The sequence below is a fragment of the Daucus carota genome, chromosome 9, assembly GCF_001625215.2.
Source record: "Daucus carota subsp. sativus chromosome 9, DH1 v3.0, whole genome shotgun sequence".
Classification (NCBI taxonomy): Eukaryota; Viridiplantae; Streptophyta; class Magnoliopsida; order Apiales; family Apiaceae; genus Daucus; species Daucus carota.
The window spans coordinates 44263413-44279344 of record NC_030389.2 but is presented as its reverse complement, the minus strand read 5'-3'; the positions used below and the strand labels follow the sequence as shown (position 1 = coordinate 44279344).

General features: G+C 31.6%; 1 protein-coding gene across 2 annotated transcripts; it reads left to right on the top strand.

Annotated features, from left to right (window-relative positions):
* The first annotated feature begins 4876 nt into the window (after positions 1–4876).
* Positions 4877–7552, top strand: LOC108202911 (F-box/kelch-repeat protein SKIP11). 2 transcript variants are annotated; one of them, XM_017371521.2, is made up of 2 exons: positions 4877–5170; positions 5804–7552. In XM_017371521.2, exon 2 carries the CDS (start codon positions 5943–5945, stop codon positions 7281–7283), a length of 1341 nt encoding a protein of 446 aa, XP_017227010.1. In that variant the 5' UTR covers positions 4877–5170; positions 5804–5942; the 3' UTR covers positions 7284–7552. The 2 variants fall into 2 exon arrangements, with proteins under 2 accessions (XP_017227010.1, XP_017227009.1); XM_017371520.2 differs by having other exon boundaries at positions 5665–7552.
* The last annotated feature ends 8380 nt before the right edge of the window (positions 7553–15932 follow it).

The following is a 15932-nucleotide window of genomic DNA, read 5'->3' as shown; positions in this document are numbered from 1 at the left end:
ACTATTCCGTCCAAATATACCGTTAACTTTAACTATTTGAGAGGTAACAGTGTGTATATTAGTTTCCAACAGCTACTTTACCCCATGTGACTCCTCGAAATTTATTTATTATATTTTGAAATTATTTCTGAACACACACAACGATGTAAAAAATATTAAAATAATTTTTAAAATATGTATTTATTTTAAAATTTTAAAATAAGTTACATCGTTTATGTAAAAATAATAATAAATTTTCAGATTCTAAATCTAGATACATATTTTAAAACTTATTTTAAATTTTTTTACATCTTTATCTGTGTTCAGAAATAATTTCAAAATATAATACATAATTTTTGAGGGGTCACAAGAGGTAAAGTAGCTGTTAGAAACTAATATACACACTGTTACATCTCAAACAGTTAAAGTTAACGGCATATTTGGACGGAATAGTGACTATGAGTTACAACTTGCACGGGAATGTAAAATTCAGAGTGCATTATGTCACGTTTGATAATTCAGGATCTTAAATGCGTTTGGAGCAATCCTAGAGGTTACAAACTGTAATTAACTCTATACGAATATGCAGATCTTAAAAAAAACAAAAAGACATCCGTGAACCCGTAAACAAGATACAATCCACCATATTTTTGTAAAAAGGGTCAGAAAATATTATTGAAACAAGAGAATGTTAGTATCTTCGACAAAATTTAGACATGATAAATCAAATATTTAAATTTAATTCATTCACGCAAAGCTTAGCTTTCAAAAAAAGGATGTTAAAAATCATAAAAATATTTGTTTCCAAAAAAAGTTATCTGTGGCATTTTCAATGAAATATCAAACTAGAATCTTATGTCGAACCCACTTATCTAGCTAACAACCTTTATAATATTATTTTATCTTATTATTCTTGTGTTGTACATAATTTAGCCAAAATCTTTGAACATGAGACTTTCTATAAACTAAATTCTCATCTTAACAATGATCAATTCTTATAATAACATTAATTAAGATATTAGATAAAGATCGCAACATAATCTTATACTCCTCTACTATAAAATTATTTGATCATTTTGATTTCAACACATATTAAGACCCTATATATTACTTTTCCTAATAATTTATTTTATATAAATATAAAATTTCAATCAAATATACATGAATTTCATGAATGAAAAGAATCATCAAAAATCTCAACTAACTTAGATAAATCCTAAAATGCTCGACACCCGTTAAAACACGTATAAAAAGTAAAAGTAATTTCTTAGAAAAAAAAAGTAGTATTATTCAACAGATAGCATACAAAACCATTATCATAATTATGGTCGGTTGTGCTTTTATTGGCCTCGTCAAAGACAAATCTACCCCTCCAATGAGCATTTACAAAAAGCACCTTACCGAATTATTCTTAGGCTACCAGGGTATAGTCGTAATTGCACACAAACGCGCCTAATACAACAAGAACAACATTATCAAGTTATGGTCCAATCAAAACAACAAAAGATGACCAATATAAATGGTCTTAGCTTTGTAATTGACTCGTTCATGGTTGGATTATTTGACCATTAAGTCTAACCTCTTCTGGTTTTACTTTTTATGTTGGACTATGTAGTCCTTATTATAATATTACTATTATTTTCACGTTTCGAAAAAGGGTTAAATCTTCGTAGAAAACAAAGTTAACAGGTGATCCACACTTGGAAAATTTATTCTAACATGTCGGGTTTCTCCTTTTCCAAAAAAAATATCGGTGAACAACATATATCACGGGGTCCCATTTATATGTTGAATAGTTGTATAATTTTTATGTTTAATATTTTTCATCAACTTTTTGCTACAAATTCTACGTGATTGCAAAATTTATACTCTCTATTTTTTTTATTCGATACTATAACTTTTATACACAAGTGTGCTTTGACCAGATAGCTAAATTTTTATTTTTAAAATTTTATTTTCTGAATAAAAATATATAATCAAACTTTTAATTTAAAAAAAATCACAAATAATTATTTTTACTATACAATTATATCAGAGCTGTCATGATGGAAACAGGGTCTTGCCTTGATTCAAAAGGTCACGGGTTCGAACCTGAGCAGCTCCACGGGTGTTCACCCCGATTGAAGAGACAGTGGGATGATTTGAAGAAAGGGATCGGGTTCCAATCAGTTCGTATCACGCAGAAGTTCCCATCCACTGGTTCTTATCGCCCGGTTAGTCCAGTTTACCTATCTGTATTGGCTATGGAACTAGTCGGCAGGTTCCTATGGAGCTAGTCGGCAGACCAGATATCCTGTCATACATCGTTTAAAAAAAATTGTGTGTCAAAATTATCCATCTCCAAAATTCATACCTTCTTTTTTTCTTTTTTATCACGAAAATTCATACCTTCTTGATAATCTACTCATTCAAAAAATATTTATATATTTTGTTTCCGCTTTTATATATACATAAAATTGATCGAAATCCAAAAAGCAATGTACACATAATTTAGAAGCAATTGCAAAAGAGGCAAAAGGTGGACGCAAGTGCGGTAATACGAAACCAAAGAGCACGACTTTCCTTTTTGGCGTGCAGAAATATGCGTGGTCTACTTATATTACCTTGCTTTGGTCTTAAAACAACTGCCTTTTTACATTTTTAGTTTTGCACTTAACGTATTCTTTGTGACCAGTTTTGTAACTTAGCTCAAAAATGCATGTAGTTTCACATCTTCTTTGAGACGCATTCCTGGAATTGACTGGGGATGAATACATGGGAACTTGTCACCAGATTTTAATGCAACTACTAGCAGTTCCACTCCCAACCTCAGGGCCGAAAACGAGTACTTATCTTACTATTGTTGGTAATGAAAGAAAATCAGCTGTAATCGATAATGAATGCGGAAAAGAGACGGTTCTAGTCTCTACGAGTCAAATTGACCAATTTTTAGTTAAATATCAGAAAATAATTATTTAAAAAAATTGAAAATTAGATTTTAAAATATACCAGCTAGATATATTTTTCGGGTGAGATAAATGTTATTATTTTTTCAATTATATGATATATAGAAATTCTGGTGAAACTATGGTCGATTCGACTAATTAAAAGTCAAAATGAGACGGACGGAGCAGCCATTTTGACATTTTGAACGTATTTTATGTTTATATTTTTATTGATCAAAGTAGAATTTCTTATATTTAAAAATACTTGGAAAATACAAAACAACAATAATATGGAATGGAGAAAACGGAAGGAACAAAAATAGAAATAGAATTATCCTCACCGTTTTGAAATACATGTTATTTGACTTGTTGACATAAATTTTGAAATAATTTGATCGTGTAAAGTTAAAATTATTATTTTTAATTTTTTTCTAAAAAGTATATAATAATAAATATGATTAAAATTCAAAATTTAGAAAATAATAATTTTAAGATTACGGTCAAAAAATTGAAATAGTGCGTCGAAAATCGTTCGATCTATATCTTAAAACAGAAAGAGTATGGAAGATCATTCACATTAAATTATGTTAGATACAAGGGTGGAGCTCGACCATTTTATCACTCCCTCCATCCCAAATTAAATGAACTCGTTGATTTTGGGCACACAATTTAAGGTTCATTGACCATATAACTACATGATTTATTTTTAAAATTTTATTTTTGCTAATAAAAATTAAAATTTTATTTTTGCTAATAAAAATTAAAATATGAAATTTTTATTTACAAAAGAAAAAATGAAAAAATAAATTTCAGAAGTAGACGATCAATGCACCTAAAGTTACTTGCCCAAAGTGAACTATCTCATCTAATTTGAGATGGGGTAGTATATATCAATATCCGAATACAAATAACGAAACATTAATGAAAAACAAAAATTTAATGAATTTATAAGATTTTATTTATTAATTGATGAACTGTATTGATTTATCAAAACAAAGATGATACTTATCCCTATATCAACAACTGTACAGTTATTACATGTGACGTCATTACAAGAGTCCACAACTCAAGTACAGTAACTACTTGTTGTTTGTTTTGCCTAACGGCGTAGAATATGATAATCCTCCTTTTCCACGCGGAAACACGTGTCCACCACCGTCTACCGCCGGTATCCGGGTCACCCGTAATCGCCGCCCTGTGGGTCCCACCACCAACCTCTCCCTCCTTCCCTCTGTATGAGTAGCATCAATCCAAAAACAAAATTATTATATTATCATTTTAGTTACAAAATATTATTTATAAACCAGTAAATATTATGGATTATATTATTCATCAATAAATCTCACCAGGAGTAAAAAGTAAAAACTAAACTACAGATAGAAGATATGGACCTAAACCAAATATGGTGAGAATTAGATAAAATTATTTTAAAATTATTTGAAAATTTTTACTCCATCTGTCCCATTTAATCTTATACATTTCCTTTTCACTGCTCGACACACACTTCAATACTCTTATAAAATATAGTTCTATAATTTATTTTTAAATTTTTTTTTCTAAATAAAAATATAACATTTAAACTTTTATTAAGAAGGAAAAATTTTAAAAATAAATTATATAACTCTACTTTACGGGAGTATTAAAATCCTGCCGCGTCCATGGCCGATGTATATAACTCAGGCCGAAAGAGGGAGTAATTACGAACCTTATTACACAAGCAAGGGCCCACTCATATTATAAGATACAGTTAATAATAACAATATTTTTTGGATTCTAGTATCATCCTTATTTAGTATTTTTTTTTCAAATAGTCATTTTTGTTTTTAAGCATATTTTATAAATTATAAATTTATTGTTTTTTGTATAGCTTAGAATAGGTAAAAAATTAGAATAAATATTATTTTAAAATGAGAATAGTAAATAGCTGTAAGATATGTGTATATATATTGAAATGATTAGATGTGTTATTTTAAAAATAAATTGCAGGGAGAAGAAATAAAGGAGCCCTCTTGCACCTCTCCTTCTTCCCAAGAATTTTGTTACCCAAAAAAGATTAAAAAAAACCAGGAGCCCTTTCTTTTTCTTTCACTTCAAATGCATATAACCAAAAATACCCACATTTCACAATCTTAAATTTAGTCCTAGGCTAGAAAAAAACACACACAAATACACACACTTATACAATTTTCATGTAGAGAGAGATAAAGAAAGGAGCCTCATTTCTGATTCACTCCAATCAAGTTCCAAGCTTTCTTCTTATCCAATCAGTAAGTTAGCTTCTTGATTATTATATTCAGCTAAATGTTTTGTTTTCATGGTCTTTAAGTTCTTTTTTAGTTGTTTTGTATAGTTGGTTGTGATTGGCTAGTGTAGATTTTGTGATTCATGTGATTGGATATGATTATGAATTTTTGTGTTTTGGATTGATTGTTGAAGTTCTTGATCTGAATTGGAGAGATCTGATTTTGGTATATGTTGGTTTTTGTGGATCAGTGATTTGAGCTATGGAACAGTTTGAATTTGATGTTTTTTAATCTTGGTATTGGACTTGTTAGTATATGTTTGTGTTTTTTAAGGTTGATGTGGGATGATATGAAAAAGATTGGATTTTTATTGGATAATCTGTAAAAGTTTGGATTTTTATTGGATAATCTGAAAAAGATTGGATTTTTATTGGATAATTTTTTGATCTGGATTGCTAAGGTTTGGATTCATAAAGGTCAATTTTTTGGGTATACTTAAACTTGGGTTTGTGTTGCAGGTCTTTTTTTCTGCATCTGGGAGTAATGGGGTCTGCATAATTTATTGAGGATTTGTTGTGACAGAAAAAGGGCATTTTTGATATAATTAGACTGTATTCTCATTAATACATCTAGTTTATTGACTATTGATTTTTGAAGGTTGATAAGATTTTCTGGGAGTTGGGGTTTCCTTTTATGAGCTTTTGTGGTTAATTTTGACGGCTATCGCAAAAAGGATCAAGAGGAAAGTTTTTTTAAGATTGAAATAGTGGTATTATCTGATTTTAATCAAGAAATTATGTTGGAAGAAAGGTCTTGTCTGGTTTCGAGGAGGTTTTCAAGAAACTGTGACAAGGAAAACAGCTGGGCTTGCATGAACTATCGTATAGAAAAAATTGAAATACAGCAGGGGAAGCGACTTTTAGAATCCGATGGAGATGAAGAGGAAGGACCTAGAAAGCTGCCTAAGCAACTGGATGCTTGTGAAGACTCAAATTTAGCTCCAAGATCGCAAGAACTTGCAATGATCCCCACTGACCAATCTGGTAATCAACGTCATGCTGGCGATCATTCGGATTCAAGTTCTCTTATTCATGCCATAGGCCGTGACAACTCAATCAGTGCACTCATTAGGTCCTCAAGATCTGATTATGGCTCTTTAGCATCTTTAAACAGAAGCTTTCGTGAGCTCATTCGAAGTGGTGAGCTTTATAGACTCAGACGACAAAATGGTGTGATTGAACACTGGGTTTATTTTTCTTGTCAACTACTTGGGTGGGAAGCTTTTGATCCTACAAGTCGCCGTTGGATGCGACTACCAACTATGACTTCAGATGAATGCTTTATGTTCTCTGATAAGGAATCTCTTGCCGTAGGCACTGAGCTTCTTGTGTTTGGCAAAGTCTTTTTGTCCCTTTTCATATTTCGATACAGTGTATTGACCAACACGTGGTCATCTGGGATGAATATGAATTTTCCAAGATGCTTGTTTGGGTCTGCTAGTGTTGGGGAGATTGCTATTTTAGCCGGCGGTTGTGATTTATCTGGAAACACCTTGAGTGTTGCGGAGCTTTATAATTCTGAGCTAGGAGCTTGGGAAACACTCCCAAACATGAATAAAACGCGGAAAATGTGTTCAGCTGTATTTATGGATGGGAAATTTTATGTGATTGGGGGAATTGGAGGCAGTGAGTCAAGGCTTCTTACTTGCGGGGAGGAATATAATTTACAAACTAGAGTTTGGACTGAAATCCCTAACATGTCTCCTGTGAGGAGTCGTCCAGACAGTGAGGCTGGGATGCCTGTTACAGCTGAGGCTCCCCCACTCGTGGCTGTGGTAGACAATGAGTTGTATGCAGCGGATTATGCGGAGATGGAAGTCCGGAAGTATGATAAAAATAGAAGAATCTGGGAAACTGTTGGAAGGTTGCCTGAAAGAGCAGATTCCATGAATGGATGGGGCCTGGCATTTAAGGCCTGTGGCGATCGCCTTATTGTTATAGGGGGGCCTAGAGCAGCAGGCGAGGGATTCATAGAAATCAATGCATGGGCTCCAAGAGATGGACCCCCTCGATGGAACTTGCTTGGGCGCAAGCAATCTGGTAGTTTTGTATACAATTGTGCAGTGATGGGATGCTGAATGTTATGAACTTCACAGGTAACATTTGCACTTTTTGCTGCATTCTGCGGAGTGGGCTCTGCAAGGTTGGTTTCTACATAAGCACAAGATTCTTGCTAATCAGTAATTAATCCCAAATTGTTGTTCTTGTATCTTAGTTGTTTTTTCTTTGACTTATTGTTGTCTTTTCGAGTGGAAGATGAGAGGATATCACATTTACTCAAGATTTGACAGAATGTTTTTTTACCAAAGAGTTCTTGAGTTAATTAAATTCAGTATATTTTATCTTCCATTGGATTTCCAGCATATCCTGTTCTCTGTGACCTGATTATTGTGAATGGTTGGAGTGAAATACGAATGTGATGGAGAAACTTAGAAAGATAATGCATTGTAGGCTGGCCTTAGTTTTGCAGAAGCTTTTTATTAATAGATACAAAAAGAATTTACATTCATTGTTTAATTGTCCATTATTTCTTGACTGTGAAGAGTAAAATATTTGCACCTCTTGTGTTTTTTTTTCATGGTTTATGACACTCGTCGTATTTTACTTCCTCGTGTTGTTGATTGACTACAATTTGTGCATCCACTGTTTTCTCATTCTATTCTGTCATGTTGTCATGTTAGAGCTATCCATCTCTGTTTACTTTGATTTTTGTAGTTTTTTCAAGTCATTTGCTTCTTATTACTTGCACCCCAAAGAATTCATAATGTTTTAGTTTTTGTCAATTAATTAACTGTTGATAGTCCCAACTCCCAATCTTCTTCTTTGCTGGGGAGGAACTTCATGGGGGAAATTGTATGTAATTATTTGCAACTCAAGGAAGTGTCGGATATAATTTTGCACCTCTACTATAATAGAAACATGTAAAGATATTTGTCTGTGTATACATAGATAGTAGAATTGCAGGTTGGTCATAGTTCTTGCTATGATGTACATTATTGCCTACAGTCTGCCGCTTTACTTTTAAACTTGGTTTGCTCTTTCCTTTCTAGTCAGACCCCGTATTCTCGCTCCTTTTGCGTATAATATGAAAAACTTTAACGTATTAGTAACTACATCTGCTATTATTAGAAATAGTGACTCAGATCTTGAAAATCGGGAGGTAGTGTTATTCTCGTGTTTCATGGCTCTTTAAAAGGAGTAAGTTGAGTTTTTTCCGTATTCAAGGTAATCAGCAATGTTACCTATACCATTCATTATTCATTGCAGCCGATATTGGGTCAGTTTATCAGGTAGTTGTATATTGTCGTACTTATCTTGATTATGACTCTTCTTCTGTTGATATGTTACGACTTAAGCTTACTATTTTGGAAAAAGTTTGGCGGCCAGTACGTGGCATTTACATTATTTTTAACTTTAAAAACATGAAGCGCCTCCATAAAGCTTCTTATTAGGTAATAACACGTAACCTATGGGTGAACCTATTAATCAAGTCGGTGAATATTATTCTTTGTTTACCTGAATATTTGCAAGTTTGTATGTATCTTAAATTAAAGGTTCTAAAGCATGCTAAATTTGTATCTGTTACATGAATAGAGTAACATATCTATGGAACCTATGTGAAGTTTGGATTCAACTTGTGACCCTGTGTAGACCTCATGTAGAAGGCAATGGTCAATCGACAACCTTACTTTATAATTAATTATGGTCGTGGTTGCTGCATCGTTTCACTTTGTTTTGTACACAGAAATACTTGTCGGATATGGGATTTTGATATCTCTTCTTGTGCAACAGCCTCTGATGGTGTAGTGTATTGAGATATTCACAAGCTTTTTCGATCTTAGAGGGACTAGGGGGAGCTTCTGCTATGTTTTCTTCCATTCTTAGCAATTATTCCATGCTTGATTACTGTATTTGCTAGCAAGATTCATATTTCAACTAGGCATATGGATTAAACTTGTTGGCCATTCATGTGTTCTCGGGTGTGCTGATTAAAACAGTTCTAACTTCTACCGTTCTATGTTAAAACCGAAAGGTGAAAGCTGAAGAGCAGGTAGATTTTGAATGTGTTCTTGTCCAAGTCCAACAATCTAGAGACTTACTGCATGCATGTGGTGCTGGTTCTTTAATATTTTTTTTTCTGTTTTGCAAAATTATTTTCAATCAACAAATTGTATCAGAATACAACGTCCGAATAAAGGTATATTTTCGTTTAAAAAACTTACCATATTTCAGTCCACTGCCCGTAACAATCTTATAACCAGGGTCCTACAAGAAAATTATACGTAGCAATACCAAATATGATCAGTTGCAGGTGATTTTCTTTTATGGGATACAAATTTTATACGGAGTTCCAAAATAAAAACTACTGACTTACACAATTTTCATGAATCCTATTTATTTATAAATAAATAGATTAAGGATAGAAATTGATACTAAAAAAAAAAAGTAGTGGGAAAGATAAATAAAAAAATAGATAAATGAAAAATATTATATCTGTTAAATATAAAGATACTAAATATTAAAATGTAAATATAATTGTTTTTGAAATAAATCTCTATATTCAACATGACATGATTTTTTACGTATTCAACTCGGATTATATATAGTTTATTAATTTTAATGAATTGTATCTCATTTTAATTTTACGTGATTTTAGGTAAAATGTCACAAAATTGATGCATACTCCCTCCATTCCAAAATAATAGTCGCTTTGACTTTTTGCACGTATTTTGAGGTGCATAAAAAACATAGTTCTACATATTATTTTTCAAAATTTCTTTTTTTGAACAAAAATAGAGATGTTAAACTTTTATTCAGAAAAAGAAAAATTCGAAAATAATGTATAAAAGTATATTTTTTTACACCTCAAACTACGTGCACAAAGTTAAAGCGACTATTATTTTGGAATGGAGGGAGTAGTCTTTAGAGCATTTCTAACGGGTTCGCTATTATTTATATCACTATATTCGTTCGCAATGTGAAACATTTATTTAGTATTTATTTATAATTTTTTTATTGTTTTATTTGATTTAAATAAAAATAAATAGGAGATAAATTTTTAAAAATCTAAAAATATTATCAAAAATACTAGATTTAAGAATCTTTCATTTATATGTAATATCATTCATAAAAAATGTGCGAAACTCCGTATATAATACTTTCAAAATTTCGACTAACGATATATTGATATTTTTTATACAAATTTTTCTAATGAGTGTCTCATTTGAGTCAATTTGGGAATCAGTGACTCAATTGATACATTTGGACGAAACGAGTGATACACTTGATATTTATCTCTTAATTTTTTACATAATTACATAATGTCGTGCAACGGTAAAAAATTATATAATCTTAATATTAAAATTTTGTTTTCTATTTTATCATTTTGGTTGATTAAAACTAGTTTAATTAATGTAATTTGGCTGGTTTAATTAATGCAACTTTTTAAGCTTTATGCGCTTACTATTAAGTTACGAGTTTGATGTGTTTAGATTTCCTTAAAATGACTAATTATGTCAATTCTAAAAAATTACAGATATGGCGGGAGCAGCTTGGTATTTTCAGGCAGTTTCTTCATGTTCAGAGGAGGTTGCTGCAGTTCACAGGAAGGACTTCATCATCCCTCCTGGTGATGTTACTCGCAAGCCTGATGATCCGAGTTTCGTTCAGAAGGTTGTGAAATGTGGACTGGTGGAAATGTGCAAAAAAAAAGATATGTCGTTCTAAGCAGGAGGTAAAATAATTATATGATAAGTTTAGTTTGGCAGCTTTGATTAATCAGTTCATGAGCTACAACATATGATGTAATGTGTATATATGTTTGATTGTTTATGTATTACTTTTTGCAGGATGCTTATTGGACTGCACAAGATCGTTTCTTAATAGTAATTGGGGTAACGACCTTTGTTGACGCGTTGCGAAGACCACAGATTGATGTAGCAGAGATTCGGTTGTAAGTTGTATTCCACCTTGTTCTTACACGAATGTCTTCCAGCTTTCATATATTTATAAAAGATTTAATAACTGTTTAAATTTTATTGCACTGGTATGACTTAGTATCTTATTGAAGTTACATTGTTTTAATGAGTCTATCGACATTCAAGCGCAAACGTAGAGATGTTGGTATTGAATGTTAGGAGTCTAGAAAGAGTCAAAAGAAAGATGGTAAATCGGAGGCAGAAATCTTTTCATTAGGCACATTCAGTTCGTCAAATAGACGTGTTGTTCCTCATTCAAGCTAAGACTTTAATATGATGACTGTAAAGGTTGTGATGCTCGTACCATAAGGTTTGAACTACCTAGTTCATCAGGGCTTGAAGAGTTGGAGAATATTGTGATTGAGAGGCTGCACTTGGACAGATAAAGTTTCCGTCTCCGGTATCAAGATGACGAGGATGATTGGTTTGTCATTATTTGCGATGAGGATGTACAAGAATGTAGGAATGTATGAATGTTTCGAGATTATTTAAGAAACCAACTATCAGAAACAAATTGCGTGCCTAAAGAAATCTCTAGCAGAGAAGAAGGAGGAGTTTAAGACCAACCTCCTTGCTTTGAAGCCGAAGAGATTGGAACATCAGAAGATTCTTGAAGAGAAGGAAAAGAGATAGGAGTTGGTTTTCATGGAGATATTTTTAATGCTTGATTTCTACATTTCTATATTTCTATTGATTTTTAGGAGTTGTTTATTTTAGAAAAAAGATAATTGTAGAAGCCTAGGAATTAGAACAAAAAAGAATTAATTTTTTTTTCTTTAATGTGCATGTATATAATATGGTGGCACTTTAAATGATCAAAAGGTTAAATGACAAAGCGATCACTCAACTTAACTCTAACTCGAGTAGTCATTAAATTCAAAAAACTTGTTGTCAAATCACTTAACTATTTAAAGTTTTCAATCGGGTTTTAAAACGAATTAAAAATCAAACAAAAAAATCAGTTATTTGAAATAATTGGGATAATGGTAAATAAACTCAGTCTCGTAGTCATATATAGTATTGGATTCAAGCTTTTTATTTGTTTCGCTACTTATATATTTATTTTATAAATAAGTCACATTCTTTTTTCACGAAACGCTTACCGTTGTATTTTTCAAACTCGATAAATCGTTTTGACATTATATTGGATTTTCTTTAATAGAATCTACTACACATATATATACACACATAACTATATCGATTTATTGGATTGAGATTTATGTCTGATCGTAAGTGAAATAAAAAATATTTTCAAAAATCTTATAATATAAGAAAGTGTTCCACTATTTTTCTAAGTCATTTTTGTTCTCGACTCATTCAAGTAATGCATGACATTATGAAAAAAATGCCATACCAGTGAAATTTTGACTTCCTTAAAAATCTAACTAATAAAAAGATCAACTTTCTTGAATCTAAAGCAAAATTTATAAAACATGATATTACACCTCTCAAGTTTTCAGACCCTACTAAATTAAGCACGACAATAAAAAAGATAGACAAATTAACAAGTACTCGATGTATTTTCATCGGAAATTACATCATAGGTTTAAATTTGTTAAGAGATTCACAACTACAAAAATAAATTTAAAAACTTAATTATTTAATCATTCCTGTAACTCCACAGCAGGGCAGTGACGCCTGAAGCAGCAAACATGACCCTTCCCAGGAAGCCCACAGTACGCTTGTCGGAAAAGAACTATAATGCCCAAAAACGTTCTATTACAAAATGAATAAACGTTCAATTACAAAATGAATTATAAATTGAAAACAAGAAAGTAAAACCCTAGCCTCCTTCATATCGTCCTTTTCCCGGCGAGCAACGACTTTGGCTTTGTGAAAGCATTCTTTCATCAGCGATTTCACCATTCTCGACTCGCGCCTCTGTCTCTCTCTCTCTCTCTCTCTCTCGCACTTTTCTCTCGCTCTCTCTCGCACTCCTTGTGAAACCTAACGTTTTCGATTTTTCCCCAATCACAAACGACTAGTATATGTTAATAGTAAAGAATAAAGAATGATAATAAAATATCAATAATACAAAATATTTCTCTTTGAATAAAAAAGAAAATATTATCACATACGATTTACTTACATATATTATTTTCATTAATATTTAGGTAACAAAAACTTTCAATTTTTATATTATGTAAAATTTCAGTTTTTATGTACGTAAAATTTAATTTAATATTATTCATATGTACAATCCAACATATACGAGGATTATAATTATGCAGGAATGAAGAATTATAAAATGTATCGTAATGTGATAAATTTATATATCTGACAAGTATGATCAGAAAAAGTTTGATTATATTTTATTTTTATGTTAAAAACATAATATCACATTATCAAAAATTTATATTTTCTTTTTTACTTTGCTGAATTTATCAATTTGTAGATAACCTATCATCGAGGAGTTAGATGTGATTGTAGAATAAATGAAGGACATTGTTCCTCCGGAGATATCGAAGGTGATAAGTGGGTTTGGCTTGAGTAAAGCAAGACTTGGTTGGAGTCCGCTAAACATGAGTTCAGGTATATTATTTGAATCTTTTGAATATTCTGCATGTAAACAATTTGTCAAAATGCTTGTGATAGATATTGTGAATTTAAATCTCTGGAGAGATTCATTGTTCTCCACAAATGTGATAATTTTTTGATTTGGTCTAGAAAGATCAAATCTTTCGTGATGTATGTTAATACATCTGTAGTTGGTTCATGATTAGAAAAAAAAACCCAAATTTGACTATGAGTGATTCTATAGTGGTACATGCGAGATTTTGTCATATTTTGCATAGTCTAGGTCGTGATTAGTTCAGGTATGTTATTCGAATCGTTTGAAGTAGTTTTGCATATAATCAACTTGTCAAAATGTTTGTGAGGGATATTGTAAATTTACATCTCTAAAGTTTATTGTTCTCCACAAATGTAATAATTTTTTGATTTTTGTCTAGAAAGATCAAATCTTTCGTGATGTATGTCAATACACAAGTGGTTAGTTCATGATTTGTAAAAAAAAACACAATTTTAACTGTCAGTGATTCTACAGTGGTACATGCCAAAATTTGGCATATTTTGCATAATCTCGGTCGTGATTAACCCTACTCTGTTTTAAGAATTGGATTTAAGATTAAATTATATATTAGACTATAAGAAAGTTAGACAATTGATCAAGGTTGACATAACTGCTAAAAGTATGCATGTCTGACAAGGGTTTTCTGTCTTTATTCAAGGATTCTTGGATTATATGTCCCAAACTTTTATGTCATAAGGTTGAAAAGGTTTATGCATTGCTCTAATTCATGATCCCAAATTCTTCTTGTTCTCACAAAATTTGAAAAACCAGATTAGCGCACTTGAAGTTGTCATGCGTACTAGCTGCCTAGATTGCTAATATTGGTGAAAGATTGATAGGTGCTGCACTCCAGGAAAAAGAAGGATTTGGATGGGTAAGTCTAATTTCGGAATCTCAATATTGTCCTGCATTTTATTAAAAGCCAACATCTTCATTGTCTTTTCACACTGAAAACTTTAAGGAATATATAATTTTGTATAATCAATACATTGCTTATCAACTTGCAGCTCATCAACGATGTTGTCAATATCATCAAAATATCCATTGGGAGCATTCTAGCCTAGCCGTCCCCATGAGGCAAGTTGTACTGCAAAACTAGAACATCCATTTGCACCACAACAACGACATTTTGTAACATTCATTTGCATTCTGCAGGACAAAGAAGAGGAAAGTCCCCGAGGACAGACTTTTATGCTTTACACTGTTTTTGATATTTTGTTCTTGATACTGATCTTGATTGGATGATTAACATACATCAGAAACAAATACAGGTGTAATTTTCACAGAATGCTGATATCTATGTAGTCAGCGAAGTCGTGAAGTTGTTGGTGACGATAGTAGCTTTGGTACATCGTGTGTTATTTCAGGAAAATGACCTACATACTCATCACCATCTAGATTGAGATCTACCAGTTCTATTTTCAAGTAGTCCAACTCCCCAAACTTCTCATTATCTGCCTATTAGGATTAACCACATACTTAACATCATTATCAAAAATTAAACATGACTTTTGCGAATAATAATAAGAGACCAACCATATACAGAAAATGTATATTATCAAAAAAAACTTCAATATTCATCTTTCTCATTTCATCATGGATTTCAAAAACAGATATCATTAAAACAATTCAGCAAACAATAAGATACAATGTTTTACAGTTGAGCATACAAGTATGTCCACGATTACTGTAGTTACATAATAAATTTCAACTAACCTGAAGGTTGATTGTGGGTTGCCATGAAATTAATGAAGGACAATAGGACATGATGGCAGGAGCACATGATAGATTGCAGAACATAAACATTCAACGGAGTAATATGTTTTCTGAGATGCAATTCAACGGAGTAATACGTTATCTGAGATGCAAGATTATAAAACGTAAGTCAAGTCCTGTAATTTAGTTTTAGATATATAAAAATATGCCAATATGTGCTTACCATTGAATGACAAACAAATGGACGACTAATACTCAAAATTTTGTTGTCTCTATAGAATTTTTCTCTATTTGCTATATTCATAATATTTAAAATAATATAGTATTTTTCCCAAAAAAATAAAAATAATATAATATCTAAATTTTAATAATTTATCATATATTTTGAGGGAATTGATAAATAAGTTCCAAACTTTACTATTTAAGCTCCATTTCAATTTTTTTCTTTACCTAATCATCTG

Excerpts from the sequence above, each read along its gene's own strand:
- LOC108202911 (XM_017371521.2), top strand. The coding sequence starts at position 5,943 with ATGTTGGAAGAAAGGTCTTGTCTGGTTTCGAGGAGGTTTTCAAGAAAC.